General features: G+C 44.0%; 1 protein-coding gene across 2 annotated transcripts in view; it reads right to left on the bottom strand.

Annotated features, from left to right (window-relative positions):
* The window catches only part of phactr1 (phosphatase and actin regulator 1), a 33,750-nt gene that overhangs the window by 6,098 nt on the left and 11,494 nt on the right, over positions 1-16,158 (bottom strand). Inside the window, exons 1-8 of one of the 2 annotated variants that reach the window (XM_076725929.1) lie at positions 10,872-11,219; positions 6,772-6,936; positions 4,121-4,201; positions 3,062-3,184; positions 2,766-2,969; positions 2,417-2,678; positions 1,534-1,736; positions 370-526 (exon numbers count right to left, since the gene is read on the bottom strand). In XM_076725929.1, coding sequence (XP_076582044.1) covers positions 370-526; positions 1,534-1,736; positions 2,417-2,678; positions 2,766-2,969; positions 3,062-3,184; positions 4,121-4,201; positions 6,772-6,936; positions 10,872-11,151 — 1,475 coding nt within the window. In that variant the 5' untranslated portion in view covers positions 11,152-11,219. Of the gene's footprint in view, positions 1-369; positions 527-1,533; positions 1,737-2,416; positions 2,679-2,765; positions 2,970-3,061; positions 3,185-4,120; positions 4,202-6,771; positions 6,937-10,871; positions 11,220-16,158 lie in introns of those variants that run through there. The other variant, XM_076725931.1, reaches the window with a different exon arrangement.

The raw sequence follows: 16,158 nt of genomic DNA, 5'->3' as shown, positions 1-16,158 counted from the left end.
TTTAAGTCTTGACATAATTCAAGTTAACTATAGGGACCAAAAGTGCTTTCTGTGCCAGGCTGTAATTTCTACTGTAAAGTCGAGCATTTTAACATGGAGGTTTTGGGAGACTGACTTGCTTTTGGACCCAGCTTTTGACAAACGCTGGCTTCATTTTAATGTCCCTTTACTCAACATTCTGAATTAACAGGAAATTCAGTGTCCCATATCACTTATTTCCAAGCTAACGTAGCTGCCATATTCGGCAGTGACTGCAGCCATCAAGGCTTTCCTCAGATGGAAGTGAGCGTGGTTTTGTCGAAAGTGGGTTGGAGAATCAATAGATGCAGCCAACATGGGTTCAAGCACTCTGTAGGTGAGTGGACTCACCTGGTCAGTTTGGTGGCCGTTTGCTGTCGTGACTCCAGTCTCTCTTGATCCGACTGTAGTGGCAAGATGTTTTTCTCCTCCAGCTCCCTCTTCGATGGACGGTTACTCAGTTTGATGGCCAGAGAGTCCTTTCGTAAAACCTTCATGGCCAGTGTGCCTTCAATAATCACACAGGAAGCAAAATGGATGTTGTGATAATACACACTTTGAGCTTTGTTGTACAGATCTACCTTTGAGTGAGCTCTCTGCACAAGCTGACTGTTAGGAGCCTGGGAAGATTTTCTTCTATCCAACATCATTCTGGCGGTTATTTGTCACTGTTCTTCTTATTTTGTCCATTTTGTTATTTTTATTTCAGAGCTCCCTTCGAGGCTACCAGGGAGAAACGGCAATATCCAGATGAATCCCAATAAACTCTGTAGCTCTATAGCGCTTTTAGCCTCTTTCAGCTCATAGTTTTGGTTTTACGGCACAATTACTGTCTGCTTCAGTCACAGTGTCTCCAGCAGCAGCAGCAGCAGCAGCAGCAGCAGCAGCAGCAGCAGACATCTGCTTTCAGCAAACAAGGTTAGATAAACTCTGCCCAGCACCAAACAGCAGACAGGCCAAATTAGCAGCTAACTGGAGGAGCATTTAGCAGCTAAAAACACGGATGTTTTCTCAGCAGTTGGTTTGGTTTCTAACAGCTCCTCAGTGTTTGCTAGCATGTTAGCCATACTAACTGGAGTGTTTTTCTGCCCCCTGGTGGCCACATAAAATCAACTACTGCAGCTTTAATTTTTCTGGTGACATTCGCGACCTGTCCTGGTGTTTTATCCTCACCAGCACACATCATCATTTTTCCTTTTCTTATGCATTATGTATTGTGTGTATATTACTTGTGCAAAATAAATAAACTAAATAAAATATAAACATGATTCCATAATAAATAATTCACATCTCTGATAACAAACTGCAGCTCAGACGTGCTTCCAGCCATGTGTGACATCTGTGTTTGTGCAACCACACGGAAACACGCTGACACATGTGCTCATACACGCATATGCAGACATGATGTATTAGCATTAATAACAACAGGCGCCTGTTAACGCAGACTGACACAGGAACAGTTCGGTCACAGTATGAATAGGTCAGAGCTCAGTCTCCCCAAAGAAAAACACCTACTTGTAAACAATGTATCATCCTCGTCTTCCTCCTCATCGTCCTCTTCCTCCTCATCGTCTTCTTCCTCGTCCTCCTCTTCCTCGTCCTCCTCGTCCTCATCCTTGTACATACCAGGCAGGTCCTCGTAGTCCGCCTCATTGGGGAGGTTCTCTTTGTCATCGTCACACTCGATCATCACCGTGGGAACGGCGTGCATCAGGGAGCTGCAGGTCGGTGGGAAAGGGCAAAGGTCAGAGGCGTGTGCTCAACGTTGCATGAAGCTGTGAAATAACAGGAGAGCAGCTGTACGCGAGTGAAAAGTCCACCATCGAGGTGATGACCAATCAAGCCCTCCAGCCTTTTTGAATCATTTGTGTTCGGTCATCTATCGTAATCATTCAGTCGGAGACGAGACAAAAGCTAAAGAAAAGCAGTTCGACTCAAAACTGTGAAATAAAAGAGGAATTTGTGAAAATAAACAGGTAGTACGCCCAAACGGCACATCACTACGCTTTTATGTGACCAACAACACCTGTCTAGAGCCCAGCTTGCAGCAAATAACCTGCAGACAGGCAACCAATCATCCTGATGGATGTGGAGGTGTGTGAGCTGGTGGAGGAGATGGGATGTAACCAGTAAGCTTCCATTAGACACCAGGGGTGACGAAAACAACACAGCAACACATTTGTGATATTTTGTCAATGACAGCACTTCTATCCCTGCAGCAATTTCAGCAGGAACCTGAATGCAACCTGAATATTTATGGATATAGTTGCTGATTAGCTTTTTTTTCTCATTTTGGAGACACCTGGGTTCCACAGGACAGCAACAACGTGAATGTTCTGCATGATGACAAGCCAAGCAGAGCATCAGATCTTCCACAGCGGCTCCGTTCGATCCTCACCTCTCAAACCTCTGCATGGTGAGGGCCAGCGTCTTGTTGAGCTCCTCTATGATTCGGCTGGGCGGGTGGAGGGGGACAGGTATTGTCCCGTACTGCAGAGAGTGCCCGCCCATTGGAGCATGGCTAGGAGGGGCGGGGCACTTCTGGAAGGCGAGCGAAGAGGGCTCCATGCTCCCTGCAGGTACGGAGATCATGAGCTTCTTTGGAGGTAGAGGAGGAGATAACTTCACCGACATACACGGCAGCTTCACCGGGGCGCCGTCTGCACAGAGAGGGAGGGCGTGAGAGGATCAGACCTGCACACGCAGAGTCACACACGCAATTATGAGTGCGCAAAGACAAACTCGACCTGTAATGTGATTAGGTAGTCTGTTGAAGGGTTTGGGTGGTAGCGCAGGAGGTTGTTTGTGTAGCGTAGGAGGTCTGGAGAGCATCGATTCAGCACCGTCAGACGGATACACGCTGGACTTCTTGGTGGGCGGAGCCTGGATGGATTTTTGAGTGTGGTCCTGTTGACAAGCACCCTCGCTTGGCATCTGAAACTCCAGAGAGCCTGAGGAGAGGAAACAAAGAAGTGAAACAGTCAGATGCCACAACAGAAGGTGAGAGATGATGCAGCAATGGTGCCGAGGCTCTGCTGCCTACCTACAGCTGCAGCTGCTCCCTCCATCAGCTCAGTACCTTCAGACTCTGACAGGGTGGAGCCGAGCACCGGAGAACGCCCGTTCTCCATCTTCACCTCCTCTCGCACAGCTGGAGTAGAGCCGTCTATATGACAGCGAGAAATGATGATCAGAAATGAGGAAATGAAAGACAGACGCTCAGAGGCAGCGGAGGCAGAGTTGAGTCACTATCTTTGAGCTGCTAGAAGTGCAGAAACAAATAACAAAAAAAAAATCAGGCAAAAGCAAATTATCAAGCAAAATGACAGACATCACTGGTTCCAGCATCTTAAATGTGTAGATTTACTTCTTTTCTTTGTTATATCAATTCAAGTTAGTTATCTTTGAGTTCTGGACTCCTGATTGGACAAAACAAGAAATGTCAAGGCTGCACCTTCTGTTCAGTACGCTGTGAAATGTTACAAATCACCAAATGATTAATCAGTTAATCAAACTAATAATTGACAGATTAAATAATCAAGCTGCAGGTACCAAGATATTAATATTTCTAATGAATAACTATTTTTTTCTGTGAAATATAAAAAATAAAAAAACAAATGCCTATCAAGTTCAGTTACCTCAGTCTTGTCACATAAATTGCTCGTTCAGTGTGACAACTATTGCTTAGAAATCAATATCATGACATCAGTAAGAATATACTAAGATATGGAAAATGAATGCAAAAATCAAATGTAAAATAATCAAACTGATGTTACATCAGTTATGACATCAGACAACGGTCTAATTTTGTGACCTTAAAATGAGAATATAGAGGATTCAACAGAATTTTTAAAAACAATAACCTAATATGATCATTTCATCACGATTCCACTGTCCATAAATGACCATACACAGTTATTTCCCAGCCACAGCAGCACAGTGAAACCCTCAGATATTACAAACATGAGGAGGAGAAAAGCAAACAAACTGTCACATCTGAGAAGCTGTAAGTAGAAAACCTTTCATATTCTTACTTGATAAAAAAGGACAAAATCCTAAAAGTCGTTTCAGCTCAGCAACATTTTCCACTGTGTTTTCTCACCTCTCTCATAAACCTCCTTCAGGACTCCCTTCTTGATGAGCTCTTCTCTGCTCTGGCGAGTGGACATCTTCCTCTCCAACACTGAGGCAGCAGAGGAGACATGACGTCAAATAAACAACAACTGGATGCTCAGGAGCTTTATCAGCGCTGAGGAATGTGTCAGCTGCAGCAGATGCTTGCGTGGACTCCTCCGTTGATGCAGCCCAGTAAGAATCTCATGACTGAGCCTCATATCTATGCACAGGCTTCACTGTCAGCTGTTCCTCAGGGAGAGGGACGCAAACACATCAACACAGTGTCAGCACGGCAGATTACAACTGCACGATGAATGACAGGAGTTTTACAATTACACCTCATTTAATCGTCTGTATCACACTTCAGCCCATATTTTGGCTTTTTTCCACTTCATCTGTTGTATCTTAGTCACCTACAGTACATGAGTAAAGCAAGAAGAGAAGAGTGGTAGAAGTGTGGTGGAGATGGAGGCCACAGCTATTTAGAGCTGTGCATATTAAATGGAGGCATATACGTAGAGTTCCATCTAAGCCATGTTGAGGCATTACGGGATTTTTCACAGAAAACTGTTCTACATATGTAATCTTGATGAACACAGATGAGTTTTTAGGGGTTTAATGAATGCCACGAGAGGAATTTTAATTGCAGTGTTTCTGACTGTTATCTGACAGGAATCATTTGACTCATCTCTCCTCTTGAGACAGACACTCATTAGCATTACTATGCCTGAGGTACTTTAAATTAAACAAGCTGGATGCAGGACATGAGATTGTGATCCACAGCAAAACACGGGATGATAACAATCAGCCAATGACTAAAAGGCCCGGGGTTAAAGCAAAAGGTGGGAAACAATATGAAGCATGGAGGGAGTTCAGTTCTTATCAGCCTTTTCGAAGCTCCTTCGACTCTGAGGGGACGAGCAGGGAAGATGTGGCCGCTCGACACATAAACAACCACCACTGTGTGCCTCATAAAACCAGCATGGTTACTCTCTCTGTGATGCGCCGCGGATGCACGCGGAATTTAATGCAGTCGGACTGAACGATGGCAGGAGTCCAGCAGTAACACATGGCGCTCACGGCACGGCTGTGTGCACGCGTGTGTGTGCTGTTAAACATATATGGTTTGTGAGCTGCATACAGAGAAAGGAAGCAGGTTTCATTCACCTGCTGTGACAGCTGGGAGAACAGCTTGGCTGTGGGAAGCCTCTCTTCACCCCGCTCCTGAGCGTTCGTGTCTCTCAGTGAGAGCAGGATGTAGAAAGATTCAGCCAGCTGAGACAAAACAACAGCTTCCATTTCTCCAAATCAAACACCTTCCTCCATTTCACAGCTTACTACTGAGTGCGTATTGTATCGGAGAACCAACATATGTACCGAAACCGCATGTCCAAAGATAATGGGGCTAACATCGCAAAGATGACACGGTGGCACACTGACAATCACCATTTAAAGCTAATTTGTAGCTGCAGTGAACATTCATAATCACCTCTTCCACAGCTGCTGCGTTTCCATCTCTGATGAATCCTGTAATTAACAGCTTTTAGCCGTAATGTCTGAACCGAGTACAACAAATGTAAATAAGCTTTTCAGTGTGTTTCACTTTTCCACACGCTTCTCTTGACTTTTTGAATGTTGTTGTAACTACATGAGTGGACATATTATGTCTTAAGTATTCAATGAATAACAATGATGTTATATGGGTTAAGGTCACTCAGAAGATCGAAGAAATAGCTCCTTAACAAGACAAAGCAGCGGGGAAAAGCAGTGTGTAGAGCCAGAATACTTTCACATCTGACTCACCAGATGAGTGATTGTTGGAACAGTGGAAAGACTAACCAAGAGGGTTTTGGTGAGTTTTATTTTGTGTGTTCTATGTGCTATGCCAGGTAAAATAACTATTTTTGTCAATGGACTCTGGTGATGCACAGGCAGAAGCACTGCAATACGTTAATTCTTGCACGAGCAGTAGCCTGGGCTCTGTGTGTGTGTGTGTGTGTGTGTGTGTGTGTGTGTGTGTGTGTGTACTCTTGTCTCTCTCGCTCCGTGTTTACACAAAACTGACAAATATGAGGAATAAGGAGGTAATTTAAAAAACACAATGATACACCAGTATTTGTAATGACTGTAGTGGATGGGCAGCCGCTCAGGTGAAGGCTCATACGGGGGAAAAAACTGGGGGAGCTGAAACTCCAACAGCAGGGCTGCTGGAAAAACCAAATGTGTTGGCGAGCGTGTGCTTCATCATTTCTATCACATACATCATTTTGGCATTTCTAGTAGAGTATCAGTGTGGTTTCTTGCATGTTTGCTTCCAGATTCACCTGGACAGAGAAAACTCTCGTCCTGTCTGAACAGCCTGATTGGTTAACATGGCTGCTGAAAGGAAGTGGGCGGCGCTTCACAACGGCGTCACATAACCATAATCATGCATAGTGGATCTTTGCAGCAGCCTCCATATGACCTCCTGCTCTGCAGCACAGCACCTCTGAGCTGCCATTCATCAGTGCTACTGTTGCTAGGTGCAACGGGGAGACATTCATCTTGTGTGGGAGCGGTGAGTGAAGCAGATTACGACGGGGGGGGGGGGGGCGGGTGATAATGGAAATGATATGTTTTCAGTGTTCAGGTTCTCACCAGCAGAGGTCTGCTTGAATTTTTCACTCTTCTTCTTCCTCCACTTCCACGGTTTGAACAGACGTCCCAGGTTGGCGAACTTGCTCCGCCGCCGAATGGGAGGCGTGTGTGTGCCTGGAACCAGCGAATCAGAGCGCATCGCTGCCAACCTCTCCACTTCCTCAGCTGGAAAACAACAACAGGGTCATTAACAAGCAGGCAAACAACACTTTGAAAAATACCAAGCTGTTTTCACGACGTGTGAGAAAAACATGGGTCACACATCTGCAATGACGAGCTGGTTGATTCATTAGACGACATTCTCTGCTCACAGCTTCTCAAATTTGAGGAATTGATGCTTTTCTAATGCGGTGTATCATCCATCATGAAGTGAACATATTTGGGTCTGAAGCCATCATGCCCCCCTGCTGGAAGATGTCCAACGCATGGGTCCCCATTTGTCACAAGAAATCCATCTAGCAGCTATAAATTTCACTAGTCACACCCCCTTAATGAGGGAGGTGCTCAAAAGTAAATCATTCTAAATTTAGAGGTTAGTGATAAGATTATACCAATGCCAGGTGACACGCTCAAGACTTACAGGATTAAATCATTAGAGAGCAGAGAGTAAATATCCAATTATCACGTTGTATATTTGCTGCCATACCGGGCTTCTGACAGCCACAGTTAAGGAAAACTGGTGGTCACTTGTCTGTGATTCAAATGTCAGGGACACATTCTCCCAGAGGGCTGTGCAGAATCAAGTCGGGAAAAGCTCATCTGGAGCTCAGATAATCACAGTTAGACAAGGGGCGAAAACTCCCAGAGAGACTTGAGGTACCTCAGGACGGCCTGACGGAGAGGAGTTAAACACAGACGGGAAAATAGAGCAGAGACAGAATGGAAAAAAGAAGCCTTACAGCAAATTTCCACATTTATGCTTTTTTTTTTTTTTAATCCAAAAATATCACCACGTTTAAATTCAAACCCTTCCCTCTTTCACTTTCTCCATTCACTGCCTGACTCTGAGCTGGAGTTCTCATGGCCCTGCAGGGAGTCGTCTCAAAGCAATCACGCTGAAGGCTGTTCCATACAGCGTGCTCTTGTTTCATTCTTCATTTGAAACTACACCTTGTTCCCATAACACACAGCATCCTGCTGCAGAAGACAGCCTCTGTGGAAGGAGTGCGTGAAGCCTGAGCCACGGGCAGTGCAGAAAACAAAAGGAAAGCCACGCATGTAAACACCAGCCCTCACTGATATACATATTTACACAGATATGCTACAGGAGAACAGAGACGTTTACATGTGCAAACCTGCATAAGCAGATGAGAGCTGCCTGCAAGCCTGAATCCAAAGAAGTTGGAACGCTTTGTGAAACTTAAATAAAAACAGAACGCAATCAGTTGCAAACAAACTGTGTTTACACACGACGGGTAAAGACAGTGTGAACAAAGTGTTCCCATCCTGAGCCCATGCAGTAACATCCTTTATCCAATCATGTGTTCACAGAGTGGTGAACCTTGCTCCATCCTCACTTGTGAATGACTGAGCCTTTCCAGGATGCTCCTTTCATACCCAATCATGATTCTATCAGCTGTTACCAATGAACCTGTTTACCTGTGGAATGTTCCAAACAGGTGTTTTTGGAGCATTCCACATCTTTCCCAGTCTTTAGTTGCTCCTCTCCCAACATGTTTGAAATGTGTTGCTGCATCAAATTCAGAATAAGCATATATTTACAAAAACCAATGAAGCTGATGAGGTCAAACATTAACACTTCCTACAGGGGCAGGTGATCACATGACTGACACAAATCATAACTAGAAAACACCTTAATCCTGTCTGGGAGGAAAATTTTAGCAAAACGTGCACTGAGTGTGTCGTTCCTTCGCTGTTGCACCACCTATAAACACCATCACATACTGACTGATGAAAATGATTGATCTAGTTGCATCTGCAAGATATGTTTTTAAAGAAGTTTATGTGAAATAAGTCATGGCTACAAGAAGATGGCAAATATACTATCAAATGATGAAATATTTAGCAAAAAAAAGAAACCAACCATTCCATCAGCCCATCTAATAGATATAGCTGCTTATCTTTGGAATGCAGAGAAACATTTTGCTTCATGGTTTTGAAGAGGAAAAAAAAAGAGACTTAGATGAAAATGTCGGTTTTAGATCGTTCTTATTTGGCAGGATGAACGCGATGACCACAAATAAAAGCTAAAAACAGGGAATCTGGAGCAGCTGCAGACAGGGCGACATGTCAGTTCACATCTGTACCAGCTCAGCAGCTACCATGGAGAGGCCCTTCAACAACAACATCCACCCCCCCCCAGCTTCCCTCTGGCAGGTCTGCTCAGTGGACATCACTGTGTGAGTGTGTGGTGGTTGTGTGTGGCAGCTTGGTGTGAATATCAGAGGGTGCACGGGAAACCTTCCCCGAGCAAATACAGGAAGTGTTTCTCTCAAAGCGAAAACATCTACAACAGCGCAGATATCAGTCTTTTCAGGCCTGCTGCATCACTCAGACAGAAAACACTCGATTCTGCTGCCTGAGTGGACTCCAGCTGTTTTCATGTCTGCCTCTCGTGGCTTACGTCACAGTTTTGAGGGCTCACGTCTCCCCTCTTGACTCAGCCTTACCCCCCCCCCCCCACAGAATATAGGTGTCTGGTCCCTGCTGGTGTTGTGTGACCCCCCCCAGCAGTGGAGTGGGAGCAGCAGTGAGTCAGACTGACACTGCAGGGCGACATTCTTTCAGTCAGACCCCAGGTCTGTTTACTTACACTGACTCACTCAACGACGAGCTCGACAACAACTCCGAGCAGCCAAACAAGAGGCGATGCTGCTGCCGGCGCCTGTCCCGCTGCATCCAGCCTCCACGGCCACGCGTGTTTTTATGGTCTATCATTGGGAAAGATCAATAATCAATAGTGAAAATGAGCTCTGCTTCAGAGACATGTTTTGGGTTGAGTCATCTGTCGTCTGCGTGTCGCTGCTGGCCTGTGGTGGGACAATCTTCACAGAATCCTGGCGTTTTAAAGACGAAACAGTTCAATGAAAAATAATAACTATTAGGAATAAGCATCAGATGCAGCCCCAATTAAGGTATTGATCAATGAGTGTTCATGAATTATTATTTAAAATAAATCACATTGATTTAAGAGTACATGCTCATCAATCTTCTGCACGATTGCGCTGATCTGCAGACAGAGAACAACGCTGGAGAGAGATTTTCAAATAGAATCATCATAATCATCATAGTTGGTTAAATTAATCAGACGCAGTGTTGATCATCTGTTACACTGAAGTCGTTTTTCAAGCAAAAATACCTGTACTCTGTTCCAGCAGCTCGAATTTGCTGCTTTTCTCTGTTTTCTACCACTGAATATCTTTAGCATTTCTGCTGCTGGTCAGGCTAAAGAAGACAGGAAGATGTCAGCTCGGGCTCACTCAAGGCTGCTTTAAGATCCAGATTTATTATGAATTTACTGATGAAGTCCTGAATCCACTGGTTGTTTCTATGGTCTTTAGGGGGAATAAGCTGCAACTCACCCGATCTTTATGAACCGCAACAGTTTAATGATCTTCTGCATGACTGCATCCATCTGTGGACAGAAGCTTATACTGGAAACAGATGTTTCACTTCAATCAGCTGGTCTGAGACCATTAATTAGAAATGTTATGACTAGCTTTTCACACAGACCCCATTAGGCCTACATGCTGGGAGCGTGGTGATATGCTGCTTTGCTGAAGTGGACCAAAGAGCCAGAGCGCAAACAGGGAAGCAAAACTAAACCACACACACACACACACACACACACACACACACAATGAATGTGAAATCATGCTCCACTGTCTCTCCACTTAACCTCAGCTGTGAAGAAAACCTGCAGATACATCAGGCTTTTCAAAGACCACCAACTTCTTTAAAGGTCACTAAAAAGTAAACAGAGGGACCATTAAGAGCTGATCTGAGAGCTGCAGATTCGGCCCGGCAGGCAGGGAGCGGTCAGCAGCAGATGACAGTAACCGTTTCAAACCAGAGGAGTACTAACGCCTCCTCCTCCCCGCTCCCTGTCCCCGTCCCTGTCCCCGTCCCTGTCCTCTCACCGTCCAGTGGCTCGGCTCCTCGGCAGTTGCTGCAGATGTGTTTGATCTCCTTGCCGATCTGGCAGTGGATCATGAACGGCATGTTGTTGTTGTTTGCGGCGGGCTGATGTTGGTGCTGTCTACCGGAGCTGCTGCGGGACTTCATCCTGGTCAGGCAGAAGGCTCTCCTCCTCTTCCTCGGTTTCTGCTCCTCGGGCACGGGAGCCGCTAAAGATGGGGGGTCGGCGGCAGATCCGGACCCGGACCATGAACACATCACGTCGCCTCCATAGCCCGCCATGTTTGAGCTGGACTGCAGGGTTGGACCCTCTCGCCCTCTGCTCTGGTGGAGGGGGGATTTCAACTGGTTTGCAGCTTTGTCCACTACTGACAAGTCAGCCGTGATAACAGACGTACTTCCGATCGCATCTTACAAAATAAAAGCATTCTGACCGCGCTATACTTTTGAGAGGTGAAAAGAAAATTTAATCTACACCAAACTCACAGCCCCTACAGTATATTTAAGAAGAAATGTATTGTAAATTATTAATTTTACACCCACCGTGCAATCTCCACGACAAAGACCTTTAGCCTGATTGAAATAGCAATTGTATCTAAAAAGACAGATCATTAGATTAAAATTAAGCAAACAATAACCTTCGTGTTTTTACTTTTTCAGCAGCCTCTTTACAAACATGTACTACTCCCTCTAGTACTGGAAAGAAGAGGATATGTATATCTGGGTTGAAATACCATCTGCATACCAATGAGCGTCAACATGTGCAGAGAGAAGCAAATAAAACTGTTAGAAAGTCACATGGCTGGCTGGTGTTGGTATAAACAGAAATGCATCAGCACAGAACACTAACACTCCACAAAAATTCACTTACTGAATTTCATAAATAAAAGAAAACTTGGTTGTTTGACACAGACAGAAGGTCAGTGAGGCCAGTGTGTAGTTCTCTCAGTGTTGTGGACAACTTGTATTTTAGGTTGAAAGGTGAAAATATCTGGTTAAATGCAATGACTTCATATAGTCATGCCATTGATTTTGTTGTCCTTCTTGGACTTAAATTCTGTACCTGTATTAGCTATCAAGTCATTACACTCAAGTTTGCGATACTAATCATGCATACTTTCAAGTCAGTGCTCGGATTCAGTGGGTCTGATCTCCACTTTTAAATGCAGAATGGTTTAACTACAGAGCTAAGATGTTGTATTTGGTTAAAAAAAAAACATGTCACTCTACTAATTTTCAAGAAAACATATATTAGCGATCTTGGATAATCTTGTTTTGTTAAAAGTCGATAACCTTTGTTACTTTACTTTATTTTGAAGTATTGACTCACTTCCGGTATTAACCTCTGCATCTTTACGCAGTTAAACGTCCACCAATCCTGGCTCACTGGTGCCTCTTAGCCTCGGGGTGGTAGCCAATGAAATGGAAGCGCCGGCACATTTAGATTTGAGATGGATTTTAAAGGATCATCAGGATGACGAATGTTTGCAGCAGCACGTTGAGCGCACATCAGCGAATAATGAGGGTTTACATAGAAACAGAAACTCACAGCTTGTAATGACAGGTTTCTATTAACCTTTTGTTTTGACATCTCCCATTTTAATTAGACTGCACTGGTTTACACTCGTCAACTGTCCTTTTATCTTTGAGTTTATGGTGTTATTTTTATGAGTATGTGTAGTACTTGTCAAAGGTTTGGACGCACCGTCTCATTCAATGTTTTTTTCTTTATTTTCACTGCGTTAAACTGAGCAAAATATGTTTCGTATTCTAGATTCATCAAAGCAGCCACCTTTTGCTTTGATTACAGCTTTGTACACTGTTGATATTCTCTCAGCCAGCTTCACGAGGTCATGAGGTTCCAACAGTCTTGAAGGTCTGCTTTTCCTTCATCTGCGGTCCAAGTCATCCCAAACCATTTCATTTGGGTTCGGATCAAGTAATTGTGGAGACCAGGTCATCTGATGCAGCTCTGCATGCTCCTACTTAAGACTGCACTCAGACTCATATGGGGTTGAAAGCTTTAACCGGGTGCAAGCCAAGAGCAAGTCCCGAAAGCAATCAATAGACTTCTTGATCCTGAACTCTACTGGAAACTAATGGAAAGAAGCCAAGACAGGAGAAATACGTTCCCATTTCACACTGTAAGCAGTCTGACATGTGGTTTTAGTGCTGACTGTAATCTGCTACATGAAAAAGATGACTTACAATAGAGAAAGACAAGGGCGGAAAATACTGGAGGAAACCGGTTTGCTACTTTCAAGAGACACTAATTAATGCAGTTCTTTGTTCATTTCTTCATTTGTTCATTTTTCTTATCTGCACTCCGAGACAGCGGTGCCTGAGTCTCCATGTAATGAAACATTTTTACTACATCTCCCGTTCTCTGCTGAATTTAAAAAGCTATACAAATAAAGGAATGGATGATAGCTTCAGGATTCAAATTAGGGAAGTCTTGAGTAAAAAAAAAGCAGGACTGAGTCAACATGCTTGGGAGAGAGACACTCGCTTACATTCTGCAGAGGCCACTAAAGGGTCACAGCATGTAGTTACACATCTCCGACAGCAGGTGGAGCTCACTTACAAGCAAAAAGGATTAAATTAATTTGTCTCTGTGTCAAAACAGTGACAGACTGAGCTGCAGGGTGCAGACTGGCTAGGTGGAGTCAGTGTCCACATGGAATCAGAACCCACTGTTATCTCCTTCGAGCTACAACACCGAGCAAACGAGTGAGACTACAGACCTGCGCATGAAGACAGTCATCCCAGGCTATTGTTTTCATAATTTCACTCATGTACCTTGTGTTTGCGTTGATGTTCACGTCTTTTACGGAAAACTAAGATCAAAAGCATACACTGCATTTTCCTCTCTGCAGACGATGACTCATGAAGGCTTTCAGATTCAAAGTACAAGGTTGTGCATCGCAAGATGAAAGGGGAACTGTTTGGTGAACGAGCCTTGTGTCTGGAGTGAGTCCTCCTCCGTCAGTCAGTATCAGGCCTCCACTTTCTCCTCTCAGCTAGGAGTATAGACATTAACATAAAGTAAGAGACTGTTTCATGAAGGACACAGTTGAACTCGCAACAATGCTCGGACTGGGAGGAGGCCAAACTGATGAGGTAACAAGAAGGAAGAAGGACGAGCTTTGTTCCTTCTCTCAAGTATCACACAGGTTTCATTCTGTACCCAGTCTGTCGTCTTATTCTGATGACTGGCCTGATTCATACCACTCCCTGACAGTTTTTGCTTTCTCTAATGAGAAAGAGATGTGACATTAAAGCTCCGGTGGTGTGAGTCTGATCAATAAATCCATAGTCTCACTCTGTTACGCACAGGCTCAGACGAACAGCATGTCTCACACGGCTGGAGGCCAAGCTGGTAGGACTGTAGGTATGATTCACATTACGTACTGTAAAAGAGGTGACACAGGAGAGCACTGATTGGTCCACACTTCACTTACAGGAAGCAGTCAGATATTCTACATAAGCATATCTAGCAGACAACATTTATGAATTACAGCTTTACATAAGCATCAGCTGTTAAGAGACTCCTTATTGGTCGTTCAATGCACCAGCTTGGTGCAGGTTGAAATATCTAAACCATTATCGGACAGATTGCCATTAAATTTAGAGTGGATATCAATGCTGCCATGAAGATGAATCCTGAGGACTTTTATGATCCTGACTTTTTCCTCTAGCGCCACCAGCAGGTCAACCCTTGACTGTGTCCACTACTTTGATTTAGAACCATATCCTATCTAAACTAATGACATTCAGCCTCGGCTGCAAATATTAGCACGATAACATGCTAAACAAAGACAGTGAACATAGAAAACATTCTATCTGCTAAACATCAATACGTTAACATATGTGAGCATGTTAGCCTGCTGATGTTAGCATTTAGCTCAAAGCACCACAGCCTGACAGAGCTGCTGGCTATAGACTGTTTACAAACTGATTGCATGTAAAGGCGTACAGGGGAACTCCAGAGATGAAATATTTCACTTCCATAAAGTTGGGGTAGTCACGCGAGACATAAGAAGAAGGAGAAAAAGAAAGCAGCAAAGAGGGATATTCATACTTTTAACTCAAGCTCCAAAAAGGTTGAATCCAGCATTTGCAATAGTGCAACATCTTTTTACATGTTTTCTTTAGAGACTCCATGAGTCGGTTAAACATCCTTCAAATCCCACACTATCTGTTAGAAATTTGAAGTCTCCAAGTCCAAATTGATTAACTTGAGGAAATTATCAGGATTATTAACTACTGACTATAACAGTCCAAAAAGTATTGAACACTACAGTGAGGTCTTAAATGTAGTGGAGTTGAAGTAGCACAAAACTGAGTACCTTGTACTTAAATAAGTACTGCATTTATGCAGGGCTTTCATCCAAAGATGAGAGTTTGTGTCTCATTAACCCACTCACACACCTATGGTAGTTTAACTACAACCATCACGATTGAGTATCACTCTGACATGCAGACAGGAGGAGCCGGGGATCAAACTCCAAACCCTGTAATCAGTGGACGACCCACTCTACCTGCTTTACACAGGCAAAGAAATTAGAAATGGAATTAGACTGACATTCAAAAGCAATAAACACCAGAAAAGCTCACATTATGATAAAGCATGCTGTGGTAATTCCAGATGTGCCTCATGGAGCGGTAACGTGTAATGAACTGTATGCCTTCAAATTAATAATGGATCAGAGCTGAGTCATTTTAATGCTGGAGCTGCACTCAGAGCAGTCTTCAATGAGGTAACGTCCAATTTAGTTTGTGAGAAAATCAATACAGCAGTTTTACAAAACACAAGCTAATTTAAAATAACAAATTCACACAGTGGAGTCTCATTAGATGGAGATATCATCATTTTACTGTGTCATGTTTTACCTCCTCATACCCTGAGAGCTACTTCTCATTTCATTCCGCTCTCTGTCTTGTTGATCTGAATTTCAAACCTGCAAAAGCGCATTAAAAGGCAAAAAATAGAACTGCAGTGTGTGGATGTGGGGTGGGTGGATACGGTTTTGTTTCAGTCCTCAGAGAGGCATCATGTACCCTGCACAGATGAGGGGCTCAGCGGGGGCATAAAGGCTCTGCAGGTTACAGCTCAATGTGCTGCTGACAATAAGGTCAGAGCTTCATGCCTCAAAGTGTCTGACAAGTCAGAGCTATATGACAAGCTCTGACACACACACACACACATAAAGAAACAGATACACGTGTGAAAACATACACACACACACATACGAGAGCCAGTGCAGCACCTGCGTAGGCCACAGGTGT

The sequence above is a fragment of the Chaetodon auriga genome, chromosome 3, assembly GCF_051107435.1.
Source record: "Chaetodon auriga isolate fChaAug3 chromosome 3, fChaAug3.hap1, whole genome shotgun sequence".
Classification (NCBI taxonomy): domain Eukaryota; kingdom Metazoa; phylum Chordata; class Actinopteri; order Chaetodontiformes; family Chaetodontidae; genus Chaetodon; species Chaetodon auriga.
This window is presented reverse-complemented; position numbering and strand designations above follow the sequence as displayed.